Below are 19,946 nucleotides of genomic sequence, written 5' to 3'. Positions count from 1 at the left end.
CAGAAGGTGAAGTGCATAGTTGTTCAGCGAAAAATTAAAAAGTTAAAAAGATTGCAGGCGCTCTAGCTCGACAATAATAAATTAGCGCCTGCAATTAGTCACAAAAAAAATTTAAAGTTAAAAAGGCCATGGAAATTTTATTTCATAGTATGTATATAGCCTAACCAACTTAAAAAGTTGAACCCCCCGACATTGTATTTTGAAAGTTCAATATCTCAAAAATACATCAATACATCAATATAAAAAAACGGTCCACCCCTTTGAGAGCTATGATGCCACAGACAGACACTGGCGTCAAACTTAGAACATCCCTTTTTTGCGTCTGTTGAATTGTTAAAACTGTTACTAAGGTAGGCCCAATATTGATTCAAGGGTCTATTTTACCACCCATTGATTAATTTCAACCGACGGATAATATATAGTGCGTAGGTGAGGCTGATGACTATAGGTCCACTCCTGCTGGCTCGTGCTGAGGCACCGACCGACTTCATACTGGTAGAAAATTATTTTCATGGTTTTTTGTAGTCGGTTAAATTTTTTGTTATAATTTTTTTTCCCGCTGTAGCAGTCGGATAATTAACCGTTAATAACTGCATTTTATCGGTAGCTAACCATACATTTGGTTAATTAAGGGTAGCGTTTATACAACTATAGCGGTGCTCCTATTCCGCTTGGCTGAGACGCTTTGTTCCTACACGCAACTCTAACCTAACCTATGTTTTTTTTAAGTTTCCGGCACAAACAGATTAGAACCAGTTGCTTTTTAGACCTTTTGCTATTTAGACCAGTTGCTTCTTATATCACTTGGTGTTTAAACTAGCTGCTTTTTAGACGAATACTATACCTTTTGAAGTCCTTACAATAACCGCGAAAGCTATATCAGTAAAGATGCTTACATGACTGGGAACACCTTGGGAAACACCACGGAACCCTCGGCCAGGTACTGGTACAAAATCCTAATTTCATCTTCGTCTGAAAAACAAATAAAATGTGTTACATTGTTGTCGTGTTTTGCGTGCCATAAATGAGTCAGCTGTTAAATGTACATGTAGGCAGTTGTGGTTACTGGATTTAGGTTATCTATGGCCACATTTTCGAGCAGTGTCGTGAAAAAACTATTTATGTCCACGCAATAAGAGCGAAAAAGACGTGATCGGCTCGGCCGACGCTAAACGACGGTTACCGACGGGGAGACGTCTTTGTCGCTCTTATTGCGTGGATATAATGCGTTTTATGGTCAGCTAAGGCCGGTTGCGCGTCGATAGGTATGGGAGACCCTTACCCGTGGTGTATTTGACTAGAGTGGCGAGTACAGTCAGCACGAGCGCCTGCGTGGTGAAGTCGGACAGTACACTCGGGTCCAGTAAGCTGTTGCTTTCTGGACTACTCGTGTCCTTGTCGGTCGATACTTGCTGTAAACAAAAAAAAAACAAATAATTGGGTCAATCAACTTTTTTAGTATATTTTATTCTGTCCTGTAACTAAGGAGACATCAGTGATACACTTTGTTAGATTTTTTTTGCAATGTATACAATTGACAAGATTTCATATTTCTAAGACTATAATTTGATTCGGTCTCTGTATTCTGTTTGGAAAGAGAAAAATATATTTTCAAAATTTCACTACAACTATTAATTAATTTATTAAAAAAAAATTAAGATGTGCTTATTCTAAAAGGGCATAACTCCAAAACTACCACACAATAGATCCGTTTCTTTGTCTAGTCTCTATTTAAAAAAAAAAGATCACGTAAATCTGACGTAGACGTTGCATAGAGACGTTGTCAAAATGATGACAGCTCCTTTTTCTGGTGAAAAAGGCAAAGGAAACATATCTATTCTGTGGTAGTATTGGCAAATTCAGACATATTTTTTAAATTTTTTTTTAATATGGAGAAATCAGTTATAATAAATATTTTCCCATGTTCAGGAGGCAAAACTCTTTCGATTCCTGTAGTAATTTACAGGTGTTAAAAAAATGAAATCTTGTCAATTGGCATGCTTAGGAGATGAGCCACGAAGGAATTGCCTTAAAACTGTCACAACTACTAACTTTTAGTGGATTTGTACCCGATAAAAACATGCTTTTAATAAGTAACTCAGGAGACGTTACCAATGGCCTACCTACGCTAAAAAGTTGACTGAGGGCAAGTTACTAATTAAAAGTATTATTTTATGGGGTACAAATCCACTAAAAGTCAGGAGTTGTGACAGTTTTAATGCAATGGGGGCTATCGCGTGTGAATTCGCCACTAGAGGCGCTAGTGTAGCGTGAGGTCTCCGAAATGTCAAATCTCATAGTTTTTGGGTGAGCTACGCGGGTTTATTTATAATTAGAATAATTTTGTGAATATTTTGCAATATCTGAAATTAATTATGGCAAATATGCGTTTCGGGGCAATGAATGTCTGTGTTTTGAGACAGTTTTGTCTTTCGGAAACCTTTGTCCTCCCTTTTTTCCTAACAAAACGGGGACTATTCAACACTGTGGCATGCTCGATATTTTTATGATACGGTTTTAAGGTGTATTCATATGAATTTAATCAAAACTTTGTTTTCACGCCCGTAAAAACAGACTTTGAAAGCCATACTTAAAAACCTCACGCAACAGTGCGCCATCTAGTGAGACAAAAAACGATAGCTCTCATTCATTCATGGCTCATCTCCTAAGCATGCTAATAGTTACACATTGCAAACATTTTCTAACAAAGTGGACACTGATGTCTCCTGGGTTACAGGACAGGATAACATAATACTAATAAGTTGATTGACCCATGACCCCATTAATATAGCCTACTAACGACATAAATGCTGACGCAACAGTTTCTATACTAACATTGCTGACTTTAGTCTCCGGGTAGTCGCTGTCTCCTGACTTGGTCGAGGAGGGTCGCTCGGTCGCCTCGTCCGTGCTGCCGGGGCTGCCGCGGCCGTCGTCCTCCACCACCTGAAGGAACGGACGTTTTTTTTATTATTTCAAAGCCTTTTTTCTGACTGATCATTGATAAATTCAAACATTTATTTTTTTGCGATAAGTCCGCCTTTGTACATATATATCAACATTTCTAAATTGTGTTTGTACAGTCACTAGCACCAATATCTGACACAACAAGCGTGCAAAATATCTGATACGACTTTATTTCTAGGGCCGGAAGGACGTGGTAGACCACATACTTGGCTGATGGAACATACACACATACATTGGAATTTCAAAGTTCAGTAGATACGTCAATAATGGTTAAACCTAAATTAATCAAACGTGAAAGCGAGTTTCTTTGCAGTGGTTTTTAGCTATGCCTAATAAAAATCGCTTCCGCCGTTTTGAGATACTGAACTTTCAAATGACAATGTCGGGAGTTTATCAACTTTTTTGAGTTTTATTTTATATAATTATGAGAGGGAGGAAAACGAGCAAGCGGATCATCTGATGGGAAATGATCACCGCTGCCCATGAGTACCAACTACTCAAGGAGAGTCATTGGTCCGTTGCAGGCCTCTATCTTAAGAAAGTGTAAGTGAGTTGGTTAGCGAAAATACAAACTGAAACATGGACGCACAGAAAAAGAGACCAGCGCTGGGAATCGAACCCAGGTGCTCAACATTCCGTGCTGCGTGCCATACCCCTACACCACCTCTGGACAGGAGGCTAGACACAAATTTCTCCCATGCACCACACATTTCAGCCTGCTTTCTTTTCGCATCTCTTGTCCGGGTGAGCGGTTAGTCCCAAAGGAATGTTGACGTCTCTCGATGAGAGCTAAAACATAGATGTCGCTAGTGTCGCTGCTTAGGTGACAAAGAAAAAAAAAGCAGGCTGAAATGTGTGGTGCATGGGAGAAATTTGTCTCTAGACTGGGATGACCGTAAAAGTAACAAATTTGGAGTTGAAATAAAAATACAAAAAGATTCCAAAAAACAATCTTAATTTGATTGCTTAGTAACGATATCTCTTGTCCGGGTGAGCGGTTAGTTCCAATGGAATGCCGAAAAAGTTTCTCGATGAGGGCTACGGCATAGATTTCGCTAGCGTCACTGCTTAAGTGACTAAGAAACAAAAACAAGCTGAGATATGAGGTGCATAGGGAAATTCGTGTCGGTACCGTTGACCATCAGTGGTGTAGCGGTATAGCACGCGGTACGGATTACCGAGGACCTGGGTTCGATTCCCAGTGATGGTCTTATTTTCTGTTTTTTCTGTGCATCTATATTTCAGTTTGTATTTTCAATTTAGGTTTTACGGGATGACCGTAAAAGTAAAATTTGGAATTGAAATAAAAAATACAAAAAGATTCCAAAAAACCAATCTTAACAAAAAAAGACTCCAAAAACCAATCTTGAGTTGGCTAGGTTGTGAAACCACAACTAGCAAACCGAAATAGGAAGTTATGATATACTCACATCCAACCCGCTGTCTGGGTCCTGCTCGGCCCGCGCCGCCTCCCCCGAAGTGCCGTGCTGCATGCTATGCGCTCGACCTTCGCTGTCCTGAGACGTCGCGCACGTTAGCTCACAAACACAAAATGGCGGCGGACACACAAACACATTCATAGGAAGGGGTGTGTGATCCCGAACTAATAGCACGGAACGTTTAAAAGGGATGAAAATATCTAGTCTCTGAGATTTTTAAATAAGATTTGTTAAAATTTTCATGTTTTTAGTCCTTTATCTACGAGTATAGCGTATACATATCTAGTGAATAATGGGACAATGAACTTTTTAGTGTAGCTTGTTGCCATGGTAACGTCTCCTGGGTTACTTATTAAAAGTATGATTTTATGGGGTACGATTCCACTAAAAATAAAGAGTTGCGACAATTTTAAGGCAATCCTTCGGGGCTCATCTCATCTCCGAAGCATGCTAATATTATACATTGCAAACATTTTTCTAACAAAGTGCCACTTCAAGTGAGTGGATTAAATTCGACTTGAATAAAAAAGGCAGTTATTTACTCACCTACGAACATTGCAAGATAAACACTTGCAATAGAAAATTTTTAACAAAAAAGTAAAACCGACTCAAAAAAATAAAAAAATAACAAAAAATGGAACCGACTACAAAACCCTTGAAAATATTTTTCTAGGTAAGTAGGTACGTACTAGCTCGAAGTCGGTGACTCAGCACGACCCAGCAGGAGGTATTGAAACCCATAGTATGTAGGTGCGGTAGACGACTATTGTGAATTGTCCCACTCCTGCTGGCTCGTCCTTTTTTTGAAGTTGGTTAAAAACGAAAAAAATCTACAAGAAACGTGTTTTTTTTTTCGGTGTGGCACGAATGTGCCAGACTAGTTTAAATTAACTGTAGTTCGGGATCACACATTACAAATGACGACATATAATCAAAATTGGACCAAAAGGGTACACATACACTTTGAGAAGCTATGTTATAACTCTATTTGAAAGCTAGTGGTGTTTTTTAAATCTGTATTATTTTATATGGCTAAGCTATAAATCTAGTTCTGTACAATTTTCGTGTGTTGGCGGTGCCGCCCGATTGCGTTCGCTGCGTGTTTTAATCCCATCAAAAACATAAAATATAAAAAAAACTGGCCAAGAGCGTGCCGCACACGCCCGGTTCCGTTGCCATTACGAAAAAATTAAGTAATATTTTTGTAAGGATTTTCGTATTTTGTACGGAATATTCCAAGTTTAGGTATATTTTATACCTTAGGCTGCTATTTACTCTTAAACTACTAATAATTCTCAAGAAAACTTAACCGTTATAGTTTTCCTTGTAAGTTTGATATACTTAATACCATAATGATTTTTTTCAAATGTTTCCACCGGTCCGGTTTAGATTTTAGAGAGGGGGGGGGGGGGTAGGGGGGTGACCGGTCGATTTAATGAAAATTTGCACTTTTGAATATTTTGCAAACAGATCACTGAATCGAAAAATCGTTTTAGCAACCCGTAATGGTTTCAAAAGACCTATCCAACGATGCCCCACACTACAAAGTTGAATGAGAAAAAAAATCACACCCACTTGAAAAAAAATTTTTTTTTAGAGTACCTCCCTATATAGTAACTTTACCATTTTGTCGGCATAGTTTATATATTCGTGCAAAATTACGGCTATCTAGCATTGATAGTCCCTGAGCAAAGCCGCGGCCGGACAGACAGACAGACAGACATGGCGAAACTATAAGGATTCCGTTTTTGCCATTTTGTCTACGGAGCCCTGAAAATGGGCAAGTATCTGAATACCGAAAATTAAAATATCTATAGTTAAAATATCAAACCTAACCTAACCTACGAGTACTTTTGATATTTTGACCGTCGACTTTTTAACTTTAGATACTTAGGTATATTAATTTTCGATATTCAGATACGTCCCCAAGAAAATTCCAAGTCTCGCAACGCAGTTGTTCTACTAAAAAAAGTTGTGATAAAAAACAAATGAAAGCACGTCCATTCTTCAAGTAGCAAGTCTGATCGAAACTAGTTAAACCGAAAACCAAAGATAACTTTACAATCTTGTGTGTGAAAACTGCCCAAGTTAAATTGTGAGCTTCAATTTACCCGAAGTTACGAGTATCTGCTTCAATGACAATAAAACGGCAGTTCAAATTTAAGAAGTAAATAGCTGACATTGTAGTAGCAGAAAAAGACATGAAGTTATGTTTTAAATTTATTTAAAAAAGTTGCAAGTTATCTTACAAATGGATTTCAAGATTATCTACGCATTTCGTTCACAATTATTTTGTGGGATATTCTAAATGTTCACATACTTATTCATATTTATATTTACAAGTAGGTACATGACACCCTGTAAGGGTATAGAATGTCTATCTATTAAAATATTTACTTATAATTATTTATGACACATTTTATATAATTCTTATTAATCTCTTCTTATCTCAAATTATTCATTATTAAATTAAATATTCGACTTGGCTACATTTTCACATTTTATCCTTTTGATGGGTATGTCTAACGTGGCTGGTTCTCTACATAATAGTTATTAGCTTCTCTACGCTTCGCCCTTCTACGTATTTAATAAAAAATAAAAATGTGTTTACTTTAAAAATACAAAGCGTGGCAAGAATTATCCCGAAGTGTCCTCGCACTAGGCTTTGCACTTCTATACTTCCTGACTCGAACCAATTTCTGTCGAGACTTTTTTTCCAAAGTGGGCCACGCAGTCGGGATTTTTTTGTTGTTGTAATGTAGTTTAGTCGAATACAGGGATGTTACGGAGCACCGATACCGTTTCCGTTAAGTCGGAACTACCGTTTGATATTAAACATCCGTTTCGGTTCCGGTTCCGTTACTTTTGAAACGGAAGTTATATCGGATGTCAATGCTTAGCGTGGCGACTGGACATGAGCGGTGTACATAAAAAACATACAGAGGGCTAATTATGTAACGTTTCTGACACTCGCTATCACAATCAAATGACAGTTTTGTATGCGAAAACTGTCATTTGATTGTGATCGCGAGTGTCAGAAACGTTACGCAATAAAACCCTCAGGTTTAGTAGACCTACCCTTAACATCTCGTCCACTTATCACTCAGGCTCCGATTCTGGTTCCGGTTCCGTTTTCGGTTCCGATTCCGTTTCTGGTTCCGATAAACTAAATTGAAAACATCTGGTTCCGCTTTCGGTTCCGATAAAACCACATCCGTTACATCCCTGGTCGAATAACTGTATCGTATAATTTAACTTACACTGAAACCTCAAGAAAAATTAGGCCAAGCGATCATTCGACCAAACAACATTAGGACAAAAAATATTCGACGATGCAAACTTGACTGTCATAGCTTTTTGGTGTCTCGCCTGTGTATGTCGAGTCGTGACCAGTGTCGCAAGGGTCAAGGTCAACCATGCAGGCTTAGATAAAAAACTATTACTACTAGGGTTTAAGAAAATGTTAGGGCTCTAAATGCTATGAGACAGCTGAAGCTGGGGGTTTGAAAGTGGTCGAGTGTTTCTAAAGTGTATGTCTCGTGTGTGCATTTCTTAAATACTTAGATATGTTTCTTTACGCAGTCGTATTCTCCGTGCCATCGGTATCGTTTTGTAATGCGTCATTTTTTAGTCTGCCTGTTCACTGACGCGGAGCGAGGCAGCAGATCGGAGCTACACATTACTTTCTCGCTCCGCTCTGCTATCTAGCTCCGCTCCAGTAGACAGGCAGCCTAATGCTGCGGCTCCACTGAGGCGGAGACGAGAGGAGACGTGTAGGCATCGACCAATCATATTACATCTCGTCTCCGAGATGTGGATTTCAAATGGATTTCAATTAATATGATTGGTCGATCCCAACACGTCTCCTCTCCGCTCCTCTCGTCTCCGCCTCAGTGGAGCCGCAGCCACATTCACGCCGCTTCCCCACTCGCGCTTGTTTCTCCGCCCCGCTTCTTCGCTTCGCTTACCGGTTACAAACTCCCTGTCCACTGAAGAGGACTGAAGATTTTTCGTAATTATATTGGTGTATTTGTATCTCTCACCGCTCCGCTGCCTCGCTCCGCTCCAGTGGGCAGGCCGCCTAAAAATGACGCATTCCAAAGCGATACCGATAGCTCGGAGAATTATTACTATTCTATTTTATTAAACTACCCGCATTTTTTTAAAGTATCACGTGTGCCAGAGCACAATATTCCTTATTCTTCGAAGAATCGATTAGCGGCGATATAAAAAGTGATCCAGGAGAGGTGAACAGGCCTTCCCCCTCCCCCCCCCCGGATTCAGTTCTACTATATCATACCAACTAAAAGTATTACAGTACCCGACGATAAAGTTTGCACATCGGAAAAAGACAATTGGCTGTTCACGACGATTTCCGAACACTGGCGACCGTCCGTCAATAATCGTAATTATTAAGTGACGTTTAATATCAAATAAATACTGCACCTTTATGGACTTAATTAGTTTACGTCAAATTAATGGCATGTAAACTTCGGATATCTATAGAGAGCTGTTGCAACTACTAGAAAAAGGATAGTTGCATCTTTTTCCTAAAGATGCCATCGTACAATTTAAAGTTTTGGGGGGTACAACTCTTTATTATATATTTTCACCGAAATGCGTCCGTACTCTATTGTACCTGTACAGCGACTGACAAAAGTCACAAAAGTAGTGCGTGACAACGCTCTACGAAGCCGAAATTAGCAGTCTCTTTCCAAAGACCGATGTGATCTATATGGCCGGGTACTGTAAATTATTTACTAAGTGTATGTTCACTGCAATTTAAATGTATGGAGGTTTACTTTAATATGATTGTAAACGGTCTATTATGAATTGCTGTAGGTGTAGAGTTGGTCCTGCTTACGTCTCCTGAATAACCCTCTATGCACCGTACATGTCTGTCCCCAGCTCACCGATGACTTATGGCACCATGGCTGCGACTCATTGACATTAGTATAGCGTTATTGAGACCTACCCTTGGAGGTCCAATTGTATCCTTCGAAGTAGGTACCGAGAAGGACCGTTGGGTCTTAAATAACATCCTAGCTGAAGTCTATAAGCGTGCAAAGCGATTCATCAAACATCGGTGTAACAGCACACAAATTATACGGTGTGTACGTTGGTCAGTGTGAAAGAAAAAAAAAAAACAAAAAAAAAACGCAAGCCGAGGGACGTTTAAGTTAACACATACGAACGATACAATGAACCAATTCAACCAATCCGAGAAACAGTAGCGTGAAAGAACACAGTATGATATATTATGGATCGTTAGAGGTGGTCCTATGATACTGAAAGATAAAACAGTTCAGAAAATACGTATTATGGCAGGTGGAAGTGACAAACAAGCTATACTAATATAGGGTATTTCTGATCATGGAGCTTTAAATTCGAGTCTACTCCCATAACTGAGCTACTTTTATTTTTCATGGTTTTAAAAACATGACCAGTGTTCTTTTTACCCGACTGCCGGAGGGAGGGTTATGTTTTTTTAACTTTTACAAACACACTAGATTTTGCCCGCGGCTTCAACCGCGTGATTCGGTTATCGCGCACTGTTCCCTCGGGAACTGTGCATATTTCCGGGATAAAAAGTCTATGTTACTCTCTGGCCCATAAACTATCTCTATGCCAAAAATCACGTCAATCCGTCGCTCCGTTTCGACGTGAAAGACGGACAAACATACAAAAACACACACTTTCGCATTTATAATATTAAGCATGGATTACACGTACCTAATTTTCAATGTATGGAATACAATGCTTAATTGACAATAGGTAATAGTAGTCTTTAGATTTTCCCTTTTTTATACAAATTAAATAGTATTATAAATGTACACCATACTAGAGCACAATTGACGTCGTCTGTCACACTACAAACTTATCTTCAAATAAACTTTAAGGTATTATAATATGACATTCATAAGTCACTGAACTAATGCCGGTCAGTTTGACGAGTACAGTCACCTGCATTAATATCTGCCACAGAGAAGCGTGCAAATATATCTGACACGTCCTACCGGCCCAAAAAATAGTCATCGTCGCTTTGTGTCAGATATTGGTGCTGGTGACCGTACGATCTAAGTTTTAATCCTTTGCTCCAGTTAAAGGTCCCACCCTGTATATTCAATGCGATACAGATCCCTTACACAGTTATTCTTGCAAGCATTGAAAACTTCCATCTGCCATAGAGAAAATCAACCAAACAATAAATATACTTAATACATGTTCTATAATAACTACGTTCAAATGAAGAAGAAACATGTCACAAACAATGTCAAACTTCATGAATGGCATGTCAAATCAAAACACATAAGCCGTCGTTTCTGTTAAACCAATTATTTTTGCTAACAAGCCGATTATCTTAAGTCTATGTGGGAATGCACTCGTGACAAACAAAACACTATCAGAGCCAAACATCTCAAGGGTCGATCAAATTTTTCTTGTACCTCGTTGCCACGGTTACGTCCCTTGGACAACTCATAATACCATGAGTTTCTATTATGTTTTCTGTGGTTGAAATTCATCGAGCGTACATTTTTGTCGTAGATTCAAGCTCATTATTTTATGGACTACTAGTGCTTACCCGCGGTTTCGCACACGTAAATCATTATATCCAGCAGCTGAATTGAATTTCGGGATTTTTTTAAATTCCCATGGGAATTCCCGAAAATTAAATCGTGGTTTTCATTGACGTTACATTTTAATTTACAATCATGTCAAATTTCATGACTCTAAGCCCAGCGGATGTCATTTCAAGATTTCATCCCTATCCCGTGGGAATATCGGAATAAAAAGTAGCCTATGTTTTATTCCAGATGTCCAGCTATCTACATAACAAATTTCATCCAAATCCGTCCAGCCGTTTCAGCGTGAAGGAGTAACAAACATACTCACTGCTCTACTCACAAACTTTTGCATTTATAATATTTGTAGGATTTCCTAACCTAGGCACATTAGTAGTATATATTACAAAAGTTTTATTAATAAACTCTGTCACTGTTGTCTCTTGGACAACGGTACAGAAACCAAACAAGAAAAAATTGACCGATCCTCAAATTAATAAAATTCAACTTTCCCAACATAGACTTTTAATTTTGTTTCCAAATGAAAATAACTCGGTGCCATTCCTTTCTAAACATTGACATACTTTTTACTTCGCAAATCACTTAATACTACAACACATTTGAATTGATTTATCTCGATAAAACACGGGTTTTTCGTATTCATATATGAGATAATCATCCGACAGTTTCGTATCTTTCTGACGTTCTTCGTCACGCGACGAACATTGCATATGGGGACCGATTCTGAAACCACATCATTCGAAAACGCCATTTCAATGTGGTGAAAAGTTGCGCTGAATTTGGTATACGAGTAGAGTAGTGAATCACAACTGTACAGATGCAGTGAATAATGTGTTGCCATCGTATTTTGTCGGAAGAGTTCGTCTTTATCTTGCTCTCTCAACTAGCTTACTGAAGTTTACTCAAGCTAATTGAGATGCGAGATAAATACGATATTATCCGACAAAATACTATGGCAAAACATTATTCACGAGGTCTGCAATTTAACGTGTCATTAACAAGAAGCGGAATTTTCATAGCAAAAATCAAATGTCAAGAGGGATTGATTATTGTGTTTTATCGACTGTCGATGTTTAATTGTCAGTTAGCACAATATGTTTTAGGTAATAAAATTAGACCTGAAATGGGGGAGGTTACCAAAAAAAATAGACCTGTGTGTTTGTTACAATTTAAAAATAAAACCGAAACGGAAATGTTAAACAGTGTAACTGACACTTCATTCAAATTAACAGAATCGAAATCTATATCAGTACTAATTTGCTATTATATTTTTTTCATCTTGTCTGTAGTAACAAGGAGTTGTCATTATTTTCTCTACATTGTCACCATTTAAACTAAGAGAAGTAAGAGAATAATTTAAAATTAAGACAAGGCTATCACTTTATCCATTTGTTAATCGTTTTTCTTTTACGATTAACCATTTTGGTTAACACGGGAACCGAATAAATTAATACTTATGAAAACTCAAGCGACATCGAATGTCAAATGTGACGTGACGTAATTTATTTTAATAAAGAAATGCAAGTGGCTTATCAAAGAGGTTAAATGCTACAGAATAAAGTTAAAAGTCGGTAACATGCGAAAAATCGATAACAGGTGACATTTGATTTTTGCTATGTGAATTCCGCTCCTTGGTCATTAATGTCGATTATTCAAAAAAATAACTAGAGCTCTAGCTTTGTAGAAATACAAAGGTTTTTCGGATGGCATTCTCGATTGAGGTGATTTCAAAAGTTGGTACAATCAAGTGCAAAAATATGTATCTATCCGAATCACTAGAAAATACGGTACTATAGCCTTATAACGTCGGAATAAGAGTCAGTGGTATTTTTGAGGAGTTACACAAGTCCATATTTTTGCACTGGACTGTACCGTAATAGCTCTGTTAAAACGATTATCCGATATATAATACGTGGTTAGAGTAATTCCCCTGTGTCACTTAGGGTATTAATGTTACCTGATGCGGCATGTTGATGAAGTGTGGGCTATGGCCTCCGCTACTTGACTGCTGCATAGTCGGCGATTTACCTGGACATATAATAGGGTAACAAATTTTCACCTTTTTTTTTTATTCGACTGGACCTTTATAATATTAGTGGGATTGCTTCTAAGCTTTTCAGCGGTGATAGATAAGCATTACTAAGCGCCATTATTAAGTAAGAGTATGGAGAGAGCATATGTCCAACATTGGACGTCCTACAGCTGATATGATGATGATTGTCACCTCCATGAGCCGAGGAAATGGCCGCCTGGTCCAGCACATCCCACGACTTCTGGCGGCGGCTGTGGCACGAGGAGTTGCTTGAAGAAGACGGTTGGATCAGCATCGAGGACTGCGAACAATATAGTGAAACTAGGTCAACGCTTTTGGCCGGTTTTTGTTTAAGCTTAATCTAGGTACCGGTTTGAAGTCGGTGCCTCAGCATTAGCGAGAAGAAGTGGACCTATCAGTCGTCTACCTGATGGGCTTCTATCACTCCTCCTGGCTCGTGCTGAGGCACCGACTTCGAACTGGTACCTAGATTAAGGTTAAATAAAAATGATTTTTATTTTTGCTTTTTAGTTTTTTCGGCGATTAAATTTTTTGTTAAAAAGTTTTTTGACGCGGTACACTTTGAACATCTATACCATATTGACGGTACCTGATGATGGTCGACGGTGGGGCAGTAATGGTCGCAGTTGTCGGGCAGCCACTTGGGCAGCGAGTGCTTCACGTGGCATCGGGACCTGACCTCCTCGCTCACGCACACCAACGCTGGAACAAGTTGCTATTCTAAGTAAGAATTGTAAACCATTAACCTCTACACCGCCCCAGTTATCTATTCATGAATGCCTCACACGTCACGGTCATCTGTACATGCCCAACATTCAACTCGAAATTAATCCTTCTGCAATGGAATTAAAATACAAGTTGATTTGTCGCTGGTTTTTCTGTGGCGTACAGAGCACCTTAAGGCTCCGTTTCCACCAGAGATGTGCAGTGCGAGGATACGTAAATGAAGAAATTCTATTGGTTCATGAAATACACATTCCTTGCAACAAATCCTCGCACATCTTTGGTGGAAATAATATTCAAGTTGGAATTTCAAAAACCTTAAATCCAAAGGTTACCTCAAACACAGGGAATCTTTAAGTTCTAGTCGTATCTTACAGACTGACTAAAACCAAGCGTAACCTCCAGGCGGTGGCGGTTTTAGGGGGGCGGCAAGCACAGCCCTTGGAATAGACCCCGTTTAGTAGCGTAGCTGCAGGGTGCGCAATACGCTGGCGGTTGCCGGGCTTAGCCTCTGGACAAGACCCCCTTTGGTAGCGTACCTGTGAGATACGCGACGGTGACGAGCGTCACGCGGCATGCACAGCCCTTGCAATAAACCCCCTTTAGTTAGCGGACCTGTAAGGTGCGCAACACGCTGGCGGTTGCCGGGTGTAGCGTTTGGACAAGACCCCCTTTGGTAGCGTACCTGTGAGAACTGTAACTAAAAGCGCCAAAATCAAGGCTCGCCTGGGGCACCTGGCTAAGACCGGCCAAGCCTGCTGAAGCCTTTGGAAGAAACCCCCTCTGGTAGCGTACCTGTGAGGTAAGCGACGGTGACGGGGGTCGCGCGGAAGCGGTCGGCGCGGCGCCGCGCGGCGACCCCCAGCAGCGCGGCGAGCACACGGCACGTGCGGGACACGCTCGCGGCTGCCGGGTGACGGAACCCCTTGAGTAAATGTCCTACTAACGCGAAGTGGAAGTTTGAACGGAAGCTGGAACAAACAAGCATTCAAAGCTTAGATTTAACTAGACTTTACCCGTGGCTACGCACGAACGTTCCAAAAGAAGTATTGTGGGGCATGGGACACTAATTCACCTAGTTCCAATCTGTAATTGAAACTAAGTGAAATTCCCAATAATTACGCCGAGGATTTTATTACACTGCAATATAAGACGCTGTTACTCTACTTTGCAATACTCGTGCATGTTTCTAATTTTAGCGGCGGAGATTTCGAGATTTCATCCCGATTCTGTGGGAAAATCGGAACAACAAGTAGCCAATGCTTTATTCCAAGCGATAGCTATCTACATACCAAATTTCATCTAAATTAGGCCACCTGTTTTAATGTAGGAGTAACAAACATACCTTACAAACTTTCACATCTATAATATTAGTAGGATTGCCCTAATTATTACTATGATAATCGTCATTATTTTGATAGTGATACAAATCAACAGCCCCGTCATCTACGACGCACATATGACGTAATTTATACCCCTCTCTTCTCCTTTTAGTATCTTTATTCGTAATGTTCACGTCATCATGTAAACGATCACACTCAAACATCTCTTTCGCGCCTCATTCTGGAGGGGTATAGGAAACAAATGCAAAATGTATCAAACGAACGCTGTATCACCATAAACTAGTTTTTTTTTTAATACCTTAATCCAACAGCATGGTCCATCTGTTTGAAGTGCCACTCCAGTGGATCTCTAGTCTCCATCATAACTTGTTCTAAAGTCTGTAATAAAAACAAATAAAATGAAATAAACCTAGTCTTACGGGTAGGTGCTGCACGGATTATTCTTAATGGTTAAACAGTTTTCACAACATTTCCTGACTATTTCACACTATTCGACTCTACTATTTGTAAGTAGACAGGAAGTAAATTGTTTTGTTCGTACTTTTATTTTGTGTTATTTTTGTTTGCGTGTGGTGTGTGTCGGATTTGTGTGAATCTCTCTCTCTCACTCTTTATTGTATGAAGAGACAGAACACTGACCTTGCTTTCAAACTGGCCCTGTGAATCAAGCGTGTGCAGATTCTGCTCCATCAAAGCCAAGCCGGCCGCATAGAGCGTCGGATCGTCTAGCTGCAACACTGACAATGCCACCCAGAACAGCGCCGTGTGAATCGGGGACTCCTGTGAATTGGAAGTCATATTGTCACTACTTTTAAAAAAGCTGGTATCTCAAAATCGATGATCTTTCCGGGTTAATTAACTTAATGAATATTGTTTTAAGGGTCAAATTTGTTGACGTATTGATTCGAGATACGAGATTTTTTCGAAGTAGTGATGATATATTGTATTTATGTATGTAAAGAAACAAAATACAATTGACAAACTTTGAAAGAAAGAAAGGTTTATTTTGGCACCATAAGTACCACCTAAAACTAAGACTAAAACTAGCACTAAAACTATGTTACTACTTTGAGATACTTGTAAAAAGGCTAGGCTTGTAGATTGTAATATTAAATACAATCTACAAGCCTAGCATTTTACAAGTATCTCAAAGTAGTTACATAGTTTTAGTGCTAGTTTTCGTCTTAGTTTTAGGTGGTACTTATGGTGTATATTATAATCTTATTGGTCAAAGAAAGCGAAACAGAACGAAAAAGAGATGACGTGGACTTTTTTTAAATAAGTTTTTGTCAAAAAGTCTCTTTTAATACAACAATTTCTTTCTGACTGTACTTGCATTGTTATCTTACTGATTGATTAATTATTGATCAGCTTCGATTCCCGGAAGGGGCAGATATTTTGTATGAATAATACAAATGTTTGTTCTCGGGTCTTGGATGTGTATTTAAGTATGTATTTATACAGTACAGTTGTAGTATGTATAAGTATGTTTAGTTTGGGACTAGGTCAATTGGTGTCAAGTGTTCCATGTTTTTTTTTTATTTGACCCATAGATACATACATACATTGCAAGTTGCAGTAGAAATACCCAAGTGTTTTCTATTATGGGCGATTTCTGTCAAACACATACCGGGTATAGTAGAGGCTGTAATCTTGTCAGGCACATGATGAGCGCTTCCAATAAAGCCAGATCATTGAAGGACTCTAGAGCCTTGACTAATATCCGCAACAGCTGCGTCATTTCGTCATCGGTTACGTTTTTACCTGGAAATTGTATGTATGTATGACTCTTCATTGTAAGAAACAAATAAACAAACACAATTGACAAACGTTGAGGTACATACAAGAATTTATCATTATAAGGGATCTCTACCAGTTAAGAGTGGATGAGAGGACCATTCGGTTAGAGACAGACAAAAGAGAGTTAAAAGTAAAAGAAATTGAGGAATTGTTGTTGTATTGTTAGCTCACTTACTGATACATCCGAACACAATGAGCGCCCGCGGTTGCAGCGCCGGGTTGAAACAGAACGCGAAGCTCTTAGCTAGAGACGTCCTGCAAACAAATAATGGCAATAGCTAGTTAACAAATCATTCGCACATCTACAACTAAAGCGGTATCAACTGAAAATTATTATACGTGTTGAAAAAATGACTTTCTGCCAAGTTTCTGCATTCTTCTTGGCAATGATGGTCTTTCCGAAAGCGCTGGTAGTTTTAAAAATGACGTGTAAAAGTGCCCATTGCGGCCTATTTACTGAATAAATGATTTTGATTTTGATTTTGATTTTGAATAATACACCATTTTAATTTAGATCTAACTAGCTGTTTTCGACTGCAGTGACTCGAGTGCATTTGTGGGCTGGGATGTTTAGCCCTTACATGGCTGACGTAAGATCTGAATTAAAATGCTGTATTATCTTGAGTTGATGCCCTTTCAATCTAGATATGCGAAATGTGATGCCGTCTTTATTATTCGAACGAAACAAACAGATACGTCAATACAAATATCTGTCACTTAAAAAGAAAAAAAACAGAAGAAAGCAGACAAAGAGTGGTGGAGTGTTAGTGGTGGTGGTGGAGAGGAAAATATTGGTGAACTCTTAGGCCTTTGGACTCACCACGTTTGCAGCCAGTCGCACTCCGGTATATCCCGCATGCAAGCCTCCATTATCTCAAGCAGAGCGTCCGCTATAGTCTCCAGAGACTGTAGCGGCAACCTCTCCCGGTCAGAGTGGGGAGGGGCGCTGCCCGCGCCGCCGCTGCCACCGGAGAGCGAGGTTGACTCCGGGCATGCTGTGTACGAGTGATCGGTGTACCTGGGATGGAAAGTTGTTTGTGACAAATGCTGTGTTACTACGCTCAGTTGGGTTTGACCAGGGAGAGTAAATAGAACTGTTGTTTTATTTTATCAAAATAATAGTGCATAGGCTATTACTGATCAGTGGGATACACCTTTGGCCTCATCTGAATTTACATCAGGTGAGATAGTAGTCAATCACGGTCAGTTTCATGTTAAAAATAGCAAATATTTGCTGTAAACATGGCAATCCATTCCCTAGTATCTATAGTACAAGCTTTTGCTCAGTTTGGAACTAGGTCAATTGGTGTCAGTTGTCCCATAACTATTCAATAAATTAGGATAAATCACTTGCCAGTCGTTAGTATGCCTGTTGTATGGGCTTCTGAAGGCGGTCACGGCGGCAGATTTGACTTTGGAGATGCCAAACATCTGGTAGAATTTCGGCAGCGCAAATTCGTCGAGCGACAGCATAAGGACGCGTTGAGTTTCCTCTGTAAACAAGCAATCATAGTGATTAGATTAATAGAATAAGTGTAGGGTAGGGTAGGGTAGGGCGCGAACTTGTTTCAAAAGCCAATTCTGAGAAATTCCTTTGTCTTCCGTTACATTATTTCCATTCTACCAAAGTAATTGACCTAGGCGGAAGATTTACCAAACATAAGTAGCGCTGGGCGGGGTAAATTGCTCGAAGAACAGATGGCCGTTGGGAGCAATGTGTTCTTATGTGGCAGCGACGTACCGGACGACGCAGCGGGGATTGATGACCAGTCCAATGGATGCAGGCGTCATGCCGTTCTTTGGGGGAGACCTCTGCCCTATGGCGGACTTCCAGCTGATGATGAATATCCTAAAATTGGAGACAAGCTCACCGGAGAAACTGGGCGTGTTGCAAGTACACAGGGAGTGTATGATGTTGATGACGAGACCGTGCGTGGCGGCTCTCATGGACACCGTCCCCGAGCATACCAGGAAGGTGACCGTGTGGAACAGGTAGGGCAGGTGACGCGCCACGTCCAAACAGTTATTGAACGACAGCATAAGCTGGAATAAAAAAAATACAGTATTTTTTGCTGTCTGTACTTGCATTGTCATAATAATGCGTGCTGCTAAAGAATGGAATTCGCTTCCATCGTCTGTATTTCCGGATAACAAACCAGGGCTCTTCAAAGCTAGAGTGAATAGGCTGTTACTGAACCATTGAGGAGTTCCCTCTTGCGGAGACGATCCTGGCTGCACCACCAGAGGCCTTATATGGTTTCAAGTCCGCCTTTGCACTTTTTTTGTAACCTTTTTGGATTTCATGATTGGTTTTTGGAATACAAAAAGACTCCAAAAACCAATCATAATTTGATTGCTTAGTAGCGACATCCGAAAGAGTGTGGCGTCTGTCGACGAAATATAGATGTCGCTAGTGCTGCTGCTTAAGTAGCATAGTAGAAATAAGCAACCTGAGATATGTATACATAGGAAAAATTCGTGTCTAGATTCGCGTCTAGATTCCTGTCCAGCAGTGGTGTAGGGGTTTTAGCACGCAGCACGGATTGCTGAGGACCTGCGTTCGATTCCCAGTGCAGGTCTCTTTTTGTTTTTTGTTTCTCTCTTCTGGTTTTTCTGTGCAACCATGTCTCAGTTTGTATTTTCGATATGTTTTTGGATTTCCCATTTGTACAATAAAGTGTATAAATAAACCATCTAACAAACAAGCTAGCTTTAACCAGCGGCTCCGCCCGCGTCAAAAAACACCTTCTCAAACAAACGCTAGTCCAGTGATTTCCAAAGTGGTCCAGGTGGACCCCCAGGGGTCCACGGGAGACTTGCTGGGGGTCTACGTAGGCGTGAACAAAAAATGGGGGTCCATAAGATGTTAATGGGGGTCCACGAAAATTTATCTGCTTTTGATAGTAAAGAGCAAAAATGTAAGCATAGTTTTTATAAGGGCCTACCTACATTGTTTTAAGTACCTAACTAAGCAGATAATATTTTAATAAGGCAAGCGACTGTTACTTGTCCAAACTTGCATATTCGATATTACGTA

At 39.8% G+C, this 19,946-nt stretch overlaps 1 protein-coding gene across 4 annotated transcripts in view; it reads right to left on the bottom strand.

The window, feature by feature from the left end:
• Positions 1-19,946, bottom strand: part of Nf1 (neurofibromin 1) — a 49,715-nt gene that overhangs the window by 7,569 nt on the left and 22,200 nt on the right. For 3 of the 4 annotated variants that reach the window (XM_074109256.1, XM_074109258.1, XM_074109257.1), the window contains 16 exons: positions 18,781-18,952; positions 18,264-18,402; positions 17,730-17,927; positions 17,085-17,164; positions 16,740-16,873; positions 15,749-15,889; positions 15,408-15,487; positions 14,562-14,737; positions 13,633-13,745; positions 13,215-13,323; positions 12,948-13,018; positions 9,382-9,459; positions 4,398-4,484; positions 2,836-2,946; positions 1,283-1,412; positions 897-972 (listed from right to left, as the gene is read on the bottom strand). In XM_074109256.1, the coding sequence (XP_073965357.1) occupies positions 897-972; positions 1,283-1,412; positions 2,836-2,946; positions 4,398-4,484; positions 9,382-9,459; positions 12,948-13,018; positions 13,215-13,323; positions 13,633-13,745; positions 14,562-14,737; positions 15,408-15,487; positions 15,749-15,889; positions 16,740-16,873; positions 17,085-17,164; positions 17,730-17,927; positions 18,264-18,402; positions 18,781-18,952 (1,895 nt within the window). The remainder of the gene's footprint in view (positions 1-896; positions 973-1,282; positions 1,413-2,835; positions 2,947-4,397; positions 4,485-9,381; positions 9,460-12,947; positions 13,019-13,214; positions 13,324-13,632; positions 13,746-14,561; positions 14,738-15,407; positions 15,488-15,748; positions 15,890-16,739; positions 16,874-17,084; positions 17,165-17,729; positions 17,928-18,263; positions 18,403-18,780; positions 18,953-19,946) is intronic. The other variant, XM_074109259.1, reaches the window with a different exon arrangement.

Source organism: Choristoneura fumiferana, chromosome 28 (assembly GCF_025370935.1).
Source record: "Choristoneura fumiferana chromosome 28, NRCan_CFum_1, whole genome shotgun sequence".
Taxonomy (NCBI): domain Eukaryota; kingdom Metazoa; phylum Arthropoda; class Insecta; order Lepidoptera; family Tortricidae; genus Choristoneura; species Choristoneura fumiferana.
The sequence above is the reverse complement of the archived record's forward strand: the minus strand, read 5'-3'. Positions and strand labels throughout refer to the sequence as shown.